The 13,186-nt window shown below is 48.7% G+C and overlaps 1 protein-coding gene across 2 annotated transcripts; it reads left to right on the top strand.

The window, feature by feature from the left end:
* Positions 1-509: 509 nt before the first annotated feature.
* On the top strand, positions 510-11,849 carry TRADD (TNFRSF1A associated via death domain). 2 transcript variants are annotated; one of them, XM_083870461.1, is made up of 5 exons: positions 510-537; positions 1,721-1,872; positions 4,413-4,690; positions 6,365-6,557; positions 7,478-11,849. In XM_083870461.1, the coding sequence occupies exons 2-5, from the start codon at positions 1,731-1,733 to the stop codon at positions 7,783-7,785; spliced, it is 921 nt and encodes a 306-aa protein (XP_083726587.1). In that variant the 5' UTR covers positions 510-537; positions 1,721-1,730; the 3' UTR covers positions 7,786-11,849. The 2 variants fall into 2 exon arrangements, with proteins under 2 accessions (XP_083726587.1, XP_083726588.1); XM_083870462.1 differs by lacking the exon at positions 510-537 and adding an exon at positions 835-851.
* The last annotated feature ends 1,337 nt before the right edge of the window (positions 11,850-13,186 follow it).

The raw sequence follows: 13,186 nt of genomic DNA on the forward strand, positions 1-13,186 counted from the left end.
GACCCAAACCATGCTTTGACTGGCACAGAAACTCTCGTGGTCTCAGGAAATGCTGCTTCGTTCTCTGTACCTACCCAAGCTCTCACCGGCAGCACCCCGGGGAAAAGCTGCCCAGTGCCCGGCGGGGCCCACCAGCCTCACCCGTGTCACCCACAGCCCTGCAGGGGCTTCAGCCCACCGCGCTCCATCCCTAATGGTGCAGAGATAGACAAGCCAGCCCTCAGGCAGCTCTGGAGCCACCTGAACAGAGCTTTTCTGACATATCCTCACCTACCCCAGACACCGAGGGCCCGAGCTGGGTGGGCGGCCTTGCAGGGGGACACCTGGAGGTGTCAAGGCCCGAAGAGCCCCTGCCCCGCGCAGGCCTCAGGCCGGCCCCGGCTGGGGCGGGCGTGTACGGACAGAAGGGCCGACAGGGAAGTGCGATTCCAGGGGGCTGTTGGGATTATTGCCACCTTCCCGTTTCCCCGCCCGCAGCGCGGTGCCGAGCGGCGCGGCGCCAGGGCGGAAGTGTCGGGCCGGGCCGGCGGTGAGGAGGTAACGCCGGGCCGGGGGAGCCGCGGGCGGGGGCCGGGGCCGGGCGGGCCGGGACAGCGCAGGGCCGGGCTGCAGGGGCCGGGGGACACCCGGGCACCGAGCGGACACCCCCGGGCACCGAGCGGGCGGACACCGGGCACCGCGGCCCCGCGGGCGGCACAGAGCGGCGGGACAGGGCTGGCGGCCGCTCCTGCGCTCTTCCCTCAGGGACAGCCCCCTCCCAGCGAGCCTGGGACGGGAGTTGGGCAGCAGCGGCCTAACGCCCGCAGCAGTCAGCGAAAAGGCAATAACCGTGATCACAAATGTGATTTAAGGTCTGGGGCTGGTTTTTAAGGCACCCCACAGCGGTGTGAGCGGGGACGGGGATGGGCAGGGCTCGCCGAACGGGAAGGTTCACCCGCGGGGTTAACGCTGCAGAGAAACAAGAACAAAGGGCGTGAACAAAGCAGAGGGGTACCCCTGAGTCACAGAATCACCGGATGGTTTGGGTTGAAAGGGACCTTTCCAAGGCCGTCTAGTTCAGCTCCTCTGTGGTGATCAGGGACATCTGCAAACAGGTCAGGTCTCTCAGAGCCCAGTCCAGCCTGGCCTTCAGTATTTTCATAGATGGGGCATCCCCACCTCTGTGCCAGTGCCTCCCCACCCTCGCTGTAAAAATTTTCTTGCTGATATCTAATCTAAATCTACCCTCTTTTAGTTAAAAACTGTTACCCTTGTCCTGTCTGTGTCCCGTTACAAGAGCTCTGGACCCTGTGAGTAAGCAGGAGAATGTCTTAAGGAGAACGTCTCTAGTTGCAGTAGGGCTTCAGACCATGGGAACATGACGGAGCCGGGCTGCTGGGCGGTCCCTGGAGCACTTCAGTCATTTCACATTTTGCCAGCTTGGCTAGTCAGTCAGAGGGACTGAAACTGCTTTCAGAGTATCTTTGGACTATAAAATGAATGGACTCCAGTGGAAAATGAAAGCAAAACTTTGTGAGCTGCTGTTTTGGGCATAAGGTTGTCCCACTGTGGTTTGCTTTACAGAGTAACAGTAAACCCCTCAAAGGTTACACTTGCTCTAGCAACATCAGCACTCCTCTAAGAAGTAAGAGTAAATCCCCATAAATCTGTTGTGCTTGTGCTGTAGCACTGCCCTGGCATGGGGCCAGTTTCCCTCATGCGTTGCCTGTGTGATTTGTAGGGTGCTGAAGATGGCAGGCAGCTCCACTCCCTGGATTGGCAGCGCTTACCTCTTCCTTCAGTCGACCTGCAAGACCATCGCTCTGCCCACCCTCTACGAGAGCTCCCAGAACAAGCCTTGTGTGTTCAAGGCCCTGAAGCTGGCATTAGCAGGTACCCATCCTCTGGGGTCTTGGTGTGCAGTGCCATGTCTTTCTTTAATCTTTTAATCTCACCCTTATGGGTAAGGAAAGCTCATGCTCACTCTGTCTAGGAGAGGCAATAAGGTGGAGCGAGCTCAGCAGAGGTTCACCAAGATGGTTGGGGGCTGGAGGAGAGGATGTGAGGACAGGCTGAGGGGGTTGGACCTGGTGAGCCTGGGGAAGAGAAGGGTTATGGGGACCTACCAACAGCCTGCTGATAGCTGTGGGTGGGAGAGATGGAGCCACACTGTTCATGTGGTGGGGCATGGGGAGTGAGAGGCAATAGGTACAAATTGAAATGAGAGGTAGACACCACATAGAAGGACAAAAGTTTTCCCCATTAAGACAATCAGACAGTTTCCCAGAGTGACTATGTATTCTCCATCCTCAAGGGCTTTCAAAATGGGACTGGATAAAGCCCTGAGCAACTGGTTCTGACCTCAGAGCTGACACTGCTTTGCATGGGAGGTTGAGCTAGATACTGCCTGGGCTTCCTTCCAACTTGAACCATCCTATGAATTATCCAACTTTATGAATGTTTGTTTAAACCCATTTATGTAAGAGGGGGAAAGATTGCAATTGCTATGAAGGAAGATTTCATTGCTTTCTTTATACCACCAAAGAAACATGATTTCTGCTTTGAGAGGCTGGTTTTTAAATCAAGTGATAGCCAGTATAAATTGATTTCTATTCAAATTCTGATATAATTCAAATTCAAATTCTGATATAAACAGATACACATTAGCTTGAGGTGTATGTAACCCTATTTACATAAAAAAATGACTTGAGATGCAAATAGCCATAAAACTATGTATTTCTCTATCCACCCTTGCACCAAGCACACTGCAGGGTAATAGTAGTTTGAAGAGTTTATCACATTTACCTAGAAAGACTCTCACAGTGTTCTTTACCTGTCACACAGCTGAGACTCTATTGTTTAGTTGGGCTTGTCTAACTATTCTGCAGTTTCTTCTGGAAATGATGCCAAGCCAGTTTATCCAACACGGGCCTGCTCATATTGCAGCTCATTCCAAATCCAGGAACCAGGAAGCAGCCAGCCTAACACAGTTTCCAGTAAGGCTTGATTTATGGCTGCTTTGTGGCACTGGAATGTGAATCTGCTCACACAATTAAAGGACAGCTCACAAAACTGAAATCCTACCATGCTTATTCAGACCTGAAAAGAACATGAAATCCTAAGATGTCTGAGGTTTCATGCAGAAATGCCTGCAAAGTCCTGTCTTTTGAGGCAGCTTTACAGCTGTCTTGTACACTCTTCATAAAGGTTTCCATGCCTGTGCAGCTTTCCTTCCCCAGCCTCTTGCCTTATTATTGAAATTTTGTTTAGCAAGCACTCATAAAAAGCAAAGCATGAAGGAAGTGATTAAAAAATCATCCACAGTGAATTAAAATGTCTTTTCTAGGTGCCTAAACCCTTGTGTCAGTTACACATCTGATCCAAACTAGACCTCATGCAAACAGGACTTAGTAAACATGTAAGGCCACTGTTAGATACTATACTTTTAAATACAAGGTCACTTGTCCTGCTTAATGTGGAGCATGCAAGTCTGCCTTGCCTTAGGATTGTCCTTCATGCCATGATGTTATTTAGAAATACCTGATGTAGTGCCAGTGTGAGCTGGTGCCTCCATACAGCCCTGTGCAGTGACAGCCCACGAGGTACTGCAGCCTCACATCAGCCTCTGCTCCAAAAAAAGAGAAAAACATATACCTACAACTCATCATCAGTGTATAAAATCCTGTGGAGACAAGGATAATGAGCACAGCTAATAAAAAATAAATTCTGCTGGGAGAAGGAAGAATAAAGTCCTGGCATTTTCTGTTTCCACATCGCTCATGCTCCTCCTGCACTGATGTTAGAGGGTACATCCCTGGCTTCTCCTTGTTAGATTTTGCCATGAATTAATTCTCTGTGCAAAATAACAAGTCAAGGCCCAATCTCAAGCAGCTTAATCCCTGTGGATGAATCTGTCATTTGCTGTTTGTGAGATGTTCTAAAGGCTCAGAGAGACAAAAGTTGCCTCTAGGCACAGGCTGGAGAGGAAACACTGGGTTTCTTTCCAGTACCTTCATCACTGTGTAAAACTCCAGTCACAAAGACTGAAGGCTGACTGAGCTGAACTGAGCTTTCATCTATACAACTTTGCTGTAATACCAGTTTATCATAATCATCTCTGCCCTGGAAATGGAACCTCAAATTTAAAACATGCCCTAATAAGCAGTGTTGATATAATTACCTGGGATGTAGTTCCAGGCATCTTCAGTTGGACACCATACTTCATGGAGATCAGTGGTGGCTGGGCAGCATGAACTCAATCCTTCCCTCTTGATTTAACACACTTTTCCATCCCAGAGGACTTTATCACAAAGAGAATTCTAAAGCTCCTCCATTGCAGGAGGATGTTGGATGGAGGCTTGTTGTGGATCAGTGTGGGTCTGGGTGGGCTGGCTCATGCCTGGATTGTGACTGTGCTCCCTTCTCCCTGCCAGACTCCACCGGCAGCGTGAATGGTGTGGACATGCTCAAGGTGCACTGCAGCCACCCACACCTGATAGTGCAGCTCAAGTTCTGCAAGCAGGAGAACTGCCGCCGCTTCCTGCGCAGCTACCGGGAAGGAGTGCTCCAGAAATCCCTCCAGAGCCACCTCCAGCTCTCCTTGGCCACAACCACGGTGCCTCTCCAGGTGGAGCTGAAGGCTGGCAGTGAGCACCTTGACAAGATACTGAAGGATGAGGATCACTGCCTGGAGTGCATCTACAGAGAAAAGGTGAGCAGGAGAGGGAGGGAGGCTGGACAGCAATGAGGAGGGCTAGCACAGGGCTTGCAAAGGTGGGTGCAAGTCTTGTTCTGATGCAGCATGTTGGGTTAACAAACTTCTCTGTCCTTCAGCTCTTGACCCTAATGTGGAGAAATAGCTCTGCCCTTCCTCAGAAAAGAGCTGTGCACTTTCCTGGAAGGGCAATAGAGTCATCTAAAGCAGCCTGCAAAGATCCTGCTAACTCACTATGTCTTCTGTGTATAACAAACACTGTGGGTGTTATCTCCACTAAGACAAGGAGTTCTAGACAGTGCAGCTGGCAGCACAAGTGTGCCTCAGTACAGCTGTAAGGCAGACAGAGGAGCAGAACTGGGTGGAACCATCAGTGCTCTGCACCTCCCTCCCCTGCCTCACACAGCACCTCCTCCCAGGGTGGCAAAGGTAACTGCACCTGGAAATGAGCAATGGAAGTGAGTGCAAACACTGCACATCACACCAAAAACCTGTGTTAGGGTGGAGACACACAGCATCTGCTGCCAGCAGGAGCAGGCTGCCCTTCTGAAGGCAAAGTCTCTCTCATTTGACATCTGCCTCATTACACACTTTGGCACTGGCACTCTAATCCTGCTTGCAAGAACAGTGAGATCTTGTCATCTCACTACAAGGCACTTGACATGATTAAACTAACTGACTTGTTCCCTTCCTCTTTTTTTCCATCTGAAACTTTAGCTCTGGTTCCTCTAAGTGATCCTGAGAAACAGGCACTCACTATCTGTTCAGGAATATTAGGACCAAGAGCAGGTTTTTCCAGGTTGCTTTTCTGTAAGCAGAGAGAATGAAACTCAAACCTTTCATCCCCAAAGCAAACAACATGTGATATCCCATATCCTGTGAACTGTGGCTTGCTGCTCCCTTCCTGTGCTGAACTAGCTGACTGGACAAAAGAAATGGGATTATTCTCAGTTCCCTAAAAGTGACTCAGTCTCACCATTGCCTAACAGTGCAACAGGGAGAAAGATGGCACTGGGGCACAGCCTTCAGCAGCTGAGAGCAGTGCTGGGTACCTGCTGTGAGCTAAACTAGTGTTTACCTCTGACTGAGGCACAGCACTGCCAGGTTTGACTCTTCTCATGAACTTTGCCTTCTTTATTCCTTTTCTCATTACCTGCTTTTTGGAGGTCAGACTAGTTTTTTCTTGGCTAGTGAAAAAAATTGGTTTGGTGAGGACCCAGGAACAACAAACCTTAGAGAGCAGAGGGGCAGAGAGAGGGGGAGAGAAGGTGGGTAACAGGAGCTGCCTGCTTGGGTGGCCATGAGCTGTTGGATCAGGTCACCCTGTTGTGTGGGTCTGACCCTCATGGGGAGTTGGGAGAAGCCTCGCTACCTGCAGGGCACCCCAGTTCTTGCAGAGGGCTGCTGGAAATGAACGTGGGCTAGCAGGAGTTTTGTGCAATTGTAAGCACTCGCTGCTGCAGGTGAGAAACCCAGGGGAGAGAGATTGTCTATTTCATATCACATTACAGATTCAAATCCACACATTTACAGCCAGAACTCCATTAGACCACCTCATATGGCTGGTTGACAGCTCATGCTCTGTCTCTTTGCTCCTCTCTTGACACCAGCAACTCCAGCTTTGCAGGGTGGTGGCCCTGGCAGGAGTCACTGATGCTGTTTGTGTTACAGCCTGACCGCCTGCCAGATGAGGAGATCAGGGAGCTGGAGGAAGGCCTCAAGAGCCTGATGCTTCACCAGAGCACCAACAACAACGTGGATGGAAAAGACTGCTCATCTCTGAAGTCCCTGCCCCAGCCTCATCCTCCTCAAGGCAGCTCCCTCCCCACACAACTCACCTTCATCTTTCAGGGACAACAGTTTGGTGAGTAGCTAGAGCTGACCAGAAGAGCCCTTGGTCTGCCTCACAGCCCAGGAGGGAGAATTATCATGGCTACATATTGGGGTCTACCTCAGATAAACCAAGGATTTCCCAGCATTCCATAAGAAGGGAATTACAGTAGTCTTACATATTGCCATGGTGCTTCAGATCAGTCCTTAACATGTTTCCTTTTCTGAGGTGTCACAGAACCAGATGTTTCAGAGTCTGTGTCTCTTCCAGGTTCCTCACATCTTAAAATTAATAGTGAAAGGAAGAATACAGAGTATTTTTCCCTTCTTCCATGTCACTTGGTTGGGGTGACTTAATAGTGTAGGTTGGATCAGACTGGGGAGGTTACTGTGGGCATCCTCAGTCCTGCTTTCAGACAGGACTGATTTGTCCAGGCTCCTTCAGTTTACCAGCTGGCTTTGGGGTCTGTCCCTACAGAGAGCTTTCAGAGAATCTCACATAACAATATCAGATAAGCTTGATAATTTCTGAGCTTGCTTAAGCTGTGTACAGTCTCCAGTGCTAAAGAGCCAAAGAGAGAGCTCCTGTCAGCATTTCAGTGTTTTGAGGATGTTTAGGTAGGGAGCAGGGGGCTTTGTCAGAAAGGCCTTACCAAGTTGCCTTTGAAAGGCTAAAACAAATTAAGAAGGTGGCCATTCGAAAAAAGAGAAAAACAGGTCTGGCAAAACACAAGACAGTTTTAAGGGAGAAAAGAAGAAAACAGGCCTTGCCAAGCTTGCAGGGTAGGGGCAAGCCCAGATGCTTTGTTGTTGTGGAGGATTTCTGTAAGCTGGGCGAGGTAGGGAGCTCAGACTCCCCACTCCACAGAATATTGACCAAACCTTCAATTGGTCTAAGCTGTATCACATCAGCCATGAAACTTCTGTGTCTTACCTGGCCTCTGCCTCTTTCAGACAACAGAACAATCACACCAGACGACCACCAGAAGTTTGCCAAGTCCGTGTCCAAGAAGTGGAAGCAAGTGGGTCGGTCCCTGCAGAAATCCTGCCGGGCCCTGCGGGACCCTGCCATTGACAACCTGGCGCTGGAGTACGACCGGGAGGGACTCTATGAACAGGCCTACCAGATGCTGCTCAGGTTCCTCCAGTCCGAGGGCAAGAAGGCCACCATAGCACGGCTGATCGCAGCCCTGGAAGAGAATGGGCTGGTCAGCTTGGCTGAGGAGCTCCTGGGCCTCCATTCCAGTGAGGAATGCTCCTAGAGCCCAAAGGACAGTGCATTGCTGAGGGCTTCCCTGCTTTAGCTACTGTGTGAAATGGCTGCCACTGTCTGGGAGTGTAAAGTCCTGGATATCACCACAGGTTTCCATCTAGGTGGCAAGGCTCAGGGGAGAGGTTCTGTGTTTGCAGAAGCCAGCATGGACCTCTGACTTTGCTTATTTCATTTCCAGAAATAGAGCACTACCTTCCTGTGAACTGGTGAGAGGCTTTCACCCCTGACTTCCTTCAGGACTGTGACAGGAAAGCAGCCAGACACAGAGCCCTAGGGGAGAATGAGGGAGAAAAGCAAGCAAGGCTTCTCACAGAATTTCTCTGGGAAGCAGACAATGCCACTCCTTCTCAGGCTGTGTCCAGGGCCATCACCTGGAGAGCTGCAATATGTTTTTACATTGAAAACATTTTTGCCCTCAGCCAATACATCAGGTAAAGACAAAGGGGAAAGTGTCAGTTTTACATCATTTTCCTTCTTTGTTCAAAGAACATCCATGCAAGAGTATCTGTTCTACCCTGCTCTATTATAGCTCCTTCCCACTTCTCACCACCTGAAGCCTTTCTTTCTACCTGGAACAGCCATAGTCTTCCACAGGGCAAAAGACTGCTGCTGTACAACAAATGGCAGGCACTGAACAAACAATATGGACAAACTCACATTCAGACAGTGATTGTCAACATTTTCTCATCTGTGGTAGACAGTAATATGTTAATTAGCTCTTGCCTGCCAGCCTGAGGGAGCCTGCAGCTATGGAAAGCAAAACAAAGTGCTGGAAGGAAAAGAGTCTCCTCATCAGCAAGTTATCTGTGGAGCATGGATTGGAACTGCTGCCCTCAGGTGCATTGCAGCATCAAATGCCATCCTCAGACCACAGAGCTGAGCAATCACCAGACCCAGCTGGCTGCTCGTGCCTTCACTCACTTCCTAACTACCCACCCTCAGCCTGCTGGGCCCCTGGAGGGGACAGCTCACCCTGCTGTGCCCCACAGGTGTCAGGAAATACAGAGAGCCTTTCCCTGGCACTGCTGTCACTGTGTGACAATCGAGCATCACCTGCCACCGTGCCTGGATTTACCTGCACTGATTCTTAGGGTAAAAGTGGTTTAAGAGACCAATCTCCCAAACCCAGGGCTGACTCTTGCTTTCAATTCCCATGGGAGAAGCTGAGTGTCTCCTGGTATGGCTGATGCAGACTGCAACAGAGCAGCTGCACTTCTGCCATAACAAAGCACAGAGCAATGAGTGTCTGGCATGACATGGGTCCCATGAAGCACAACAGCAGTTCAGTTACCTCTGACATATTCCCAGTGCTTTCCTGATAGATTTCTACTAATACTTTTCCATTAATTCTATCCTTTTTTGCCCTTCCCATCTGAGGGAATAGCCAGTGAGCTGTGGAAGTGTTTTCAGATGCAGAGGGGGGGACTCTGGCCACACACACAAAGTCTGTGCATGTGAATATCAGGCTGCTAGCAGTCATGGTAGGAACAACTCTGAGTCAGGGCCTGATGGCCTTTTAAACCACAGCTCACATCTTACTCCTTCCCTGGAGTCAAAGCTGTAATTTGTAAGGAGGAACATAACCTCAGGTTCAGGTGCTGGCTCAGATCCAAGCTCCTGGGGCTGCAGATGTTCCTGTACCTTCTGCTGGAACACCTGAGCATTAGTCACTGGAGACCTGGATGGGCAGGTTTAGATGGCCTGCTTCGAGCCAGCTGGGATCCACATGCCTCAGATGAGCTGAGTATCACATCCTTAATGTAAGCCAGAGAAACATGACTTGTTTTCTACAGATTTTGAGCCCCTGAGGTTACATACAGAGCCAGAAAAGGAAAGGAAGGGGGTTAAGTATTGAGAAAAAGTTTTCAGGGGGTGAGTGGAACTGCTTCCATCTTGCCCTGAGCTTCCAGGGAAGCAGGACTTCATGCAGGCACCATCTCTGCAAAGACTGAGACTCCATCACCTTTTATATACCATTTTATATCAGTGCCATTGCAGTTTCTTCTCCACCATTCCTGCTCCACATCCTACCCTCTCCCTTCCAGTAGTGCCAGTGCTCTTCCCAAAATGAAGCAATTATTGATAGTTTGCTTTTGGGACCAACACAGTGGTGCTGATCTTAGCTAATTTAGGGTGTTGTGGAACCATACCTCAAAGCATTTAGCTTTCCTGCCAAATTCCAGATGAGGAACTCTGGCAGAAATCCACTTGACAAATTGTATTTAAAAAAATTAAGACATCAGAAACTTGAAAATTACTTTAAGAGCAAGATAGTTTGCTCTTGATTTTGCAGAAATTACTTTTTTAAGAAAACAAGGTCATATGCATAGCCTGCTGTCTCATTTGCAATGAATATTTCTAAGCTCTCAGACCAGCTATTCATGTGCACAACTTGCCCATATAGTTATAAGGCAGCCACTGAGTAGTGAGAATTACTAGATTTTGTAGCAGCTGTTAATGCTCAAAATGAGAAAGTCTTATTATTCAGCATCTACTTCAAGTCCAGAAAACTTTTTTGCTGCTGTTACTCTTTTACTGAGGACTAACCATGAATGCTTTCTTCTGAATGCAAACATTGTGCGTTTTCTTTCTGCCAGTAACTGGCATGTGTATTTCCTCTTACTCACATATTCCCTGTCAGAAGTGCCATTAAGTGCTGGAGCCCCTGGCAACCCTTCTGGAATATCATGATCTCTAACAGCATTCATAGGTGCCTTCATTGCAGAGACTTGAAGGAAAAGGCTTTTTTAGTGATTCTCCATGGTAAAATTGTCTCAAGCACATGGTTTAGGACATAGAGGTGGCTGTTTCATGCCTCCTTTCCCACAACCAGTCATCATCATGGTGGGAGATAAGCCATGGGCAGTGCTGCTGCTGGAAAAATTTGCCTTATACCAGTAACTGCTCTTCTCCATATGCTGAGATATATCTGTGAAAAGGAAAAAATCAGGGGTGATGGTAGTGTTTCAGAATCAAAAACAATATTAAAAGCAAACAAAGGTGCTAATCAGTTGCATATAAAATCTAAAACAGAAAATACATAAAACAAGCAGCAGAAATCAGACCAAAATGGGCTTACAGGAAGAGATCCAAGAGGCCTTTTTTTTTTCTGGTACAGACTGTTTTTGTAGTTTTAACCATGTTTCAGATTTGAAGGAGTCTCCATTCAGTCTGCCAGGAGGAATAAAAGATGCATCCAAAGGAGAATTTGAATGATTTGTTTTGGCATAGCTGACCTACTGTGGTCAAACAGATGATAACAAAAAGGAGAGTGAAGTTAAAATACTCACCAGATATACTTTGACACAAGGCATCTGATAGAAGCAAACTTGACAGGATACCCTGATACAAAATTGTCTCGAAGGAAAAGATTTGTTTATTTTGCCCTTCATTTCAAAGCCAGGTTCAGCATTGAGGAGCTGTCCTGCTGTCTGGGTCACTGTCTCATCTCTGCTGTTCCCAAAAAACCACACCCTGGAGGCTGCCCACAGACTGAAACCAGAAGTGAGCATGGGCAGAATGAGGAGCCTCAAATTCACTTAAATTGCTGATTTAGTTTAACTGAAAATTCTGGTGAGCCCCTGGTATTGTGTCTGGTATCCTTAAACCAAGGAGGTACAAGAAGAGGAATCAAGAGGGTTTGTTGAGTCTAACCCACATATTGGAGTGTGTGCATGACACTGGTGCTTTACACTGGGCAGGAGACTGGCCATGTGTCTTTTGTATGGAGATGGACTCAATCAGTGAAGCAATTTACGGCCTAGAGTCAAAAAATAGGGTTTTTTTTTCCTTTTCTGGATTGAATTTTGAACCCACTGAAGGGAGCTGGCCGTACATCTCTAATAGAAACATGTATGAGATGTGTGGTTAATGTCTCCTAGTTTTCAGTGGCAAAATCCCTTGCTGACCTTCTAATTCCAAATTCCCATGATATTCAGCATCAGATCTGGATCAGCCATCTACAGCTATGGACTGCAATGCCAGGCATACTTTGGTCTAGGGCATTCAGCCTCCAAGGAATTGTCTTTTACAGAAAAAGCTCTTTAGTATATATTTTTTCTCCCATTCTTTTTTTATAAATAAATATATACTTTTGATGAAAACTGCCTCAGAGACATTCATTGAACACTTAAATGCAGCAGTAGGAACAGGGGTCACTGCAGTTCTGGCCGCATTTGGTGACCACCAGCCACAGAGGAGCCTCCAGCCTGAGGGTGGATACACAGCAGGGTTCTGCCCTAAGTCACACATTTCTCCTCACATGCCAAGGCTGGTGTCCCACCTGCAAGGGAATAACTGTGACTACAAAACCAAGGCAAGCCTCCCTGTTTGTTCAGTTTCCAGTTACTGCTTTGATGAGCCTTTTTCAGCCAGCATGGCCAGAAAGAGAGGTTTGTCCCACCCCTGGCACCTGGAGGAGCTCGCTGTGTTTCTTTCAGTGCTGTTGGATATCTGGGACTCCTCTAAGGCCACTGCACCACTGTAATCCCAAGTGCCTCACCACCAGTGAGCTCTCTCACAAGGCTGCCCCATAGATGGGGAGCCAAGGAGTTGGGATGTAAAATCTCCAGCAGCTTTGCCCCGGAAGCCACTGGCTGATCTGACAGCTGAATCCAGGGGAATTTCTTTTGCCATGAACTTGAGCAGAGATGTATTTTACCCTGAAGCTCTTAAATCTCAAAACACTGTTTGAAAATCACAAGATCAGCCCTTCTTTATCTACCACAAAGCTGTATTCCCAGCTGCATGGCTCAGTGCCTGCAGGAGGACAGTGAGGGGAGCAGGGCTCTGCCCTGCAGCAGCTGGGAGGACACACCAACCTGGGGTCAACAGGGCTGACCTGAGGAGGGTCACTGAGATCACTGACCCAATCTTCTAAGTGACACAACACAAGATGGACCAAGGGCACCTTTGCTGGCAGTGAGAAGAATAAACCAGCCATGGATCAGTGCCCAGGGAGCAAGGTCCACGTGAGACAACCACCAAGTAGAAGCACCCATGGAGAAACTCCTCCACCTTCAAGCTCCCTGCGTGACTCTCCAAGCCACAGCAGCCAAAAAGGCACTGCACATCAATGAAAGCCTCTGTTTTCACTCTCACCCCATGGGAGCAAGCAGAAAGGCAGGCAGGGTGGCAGGTCCCAAAACCTGGGTGAGGGATTGCAGTGGAAATAACTGCTGTGAGTCCCTGGTGGTTTCAGGGAGCAGCCCCCTCCCTCCACAGCCAGCCCTGCTGAGCAAAGGCAGAGAGGAGCTGGTCTTGGCCCCATCAACTTGGTGACCATCAACTGCCTCCTTACATAGCAGGGATGATAAATAACCTGGGGCTGCTGCTGCAGAAGAAAAGGACAGAGGTGCCTTGGGCTGGCACAGGGAAAGCTGAAGCTGAGT

This window comes from Zosterops lateralis (genome assembly GCF_965231275.1).
Source record: "Zosterops lateralis genome assembly, chromosome: 12".
NCBI classification, from domain to species: domain Eukaryota; kingdom Metazoa; phylum Chordata; class Aves; order Passeriformes; family Zosteropidae; genus Zosterops; species Zosterops lateralis.

What these genes read in the sequence shown, in the direction of transcription:
- TRADD (XM_083870461.1), top strand. Translation starts at nt 1,731, where the DNA reads ATGGCAGGCAGCTCCACTCCCTGGATTGGCAGCGCTTACCTCTTCCTT. An exon ending in CCTGAAGCTGGCATTAGCAG is followed by an intron (nt 1,873 to 4,412) that starts GTACCCATCCTC and finishes TCTCCCTGCCAG; the next exon opens with ACTCCACCGGCAGCGTGAAT. An exon ending in AGTGCATCTACAGAGAAAAG is followed by an intron (nt 4,691 to 6,364) that starts GTGAGCAGGAGA and finishes TTTGTGTTACAG; the next exon opens with CCTGACCGCCTGCCAGATGA.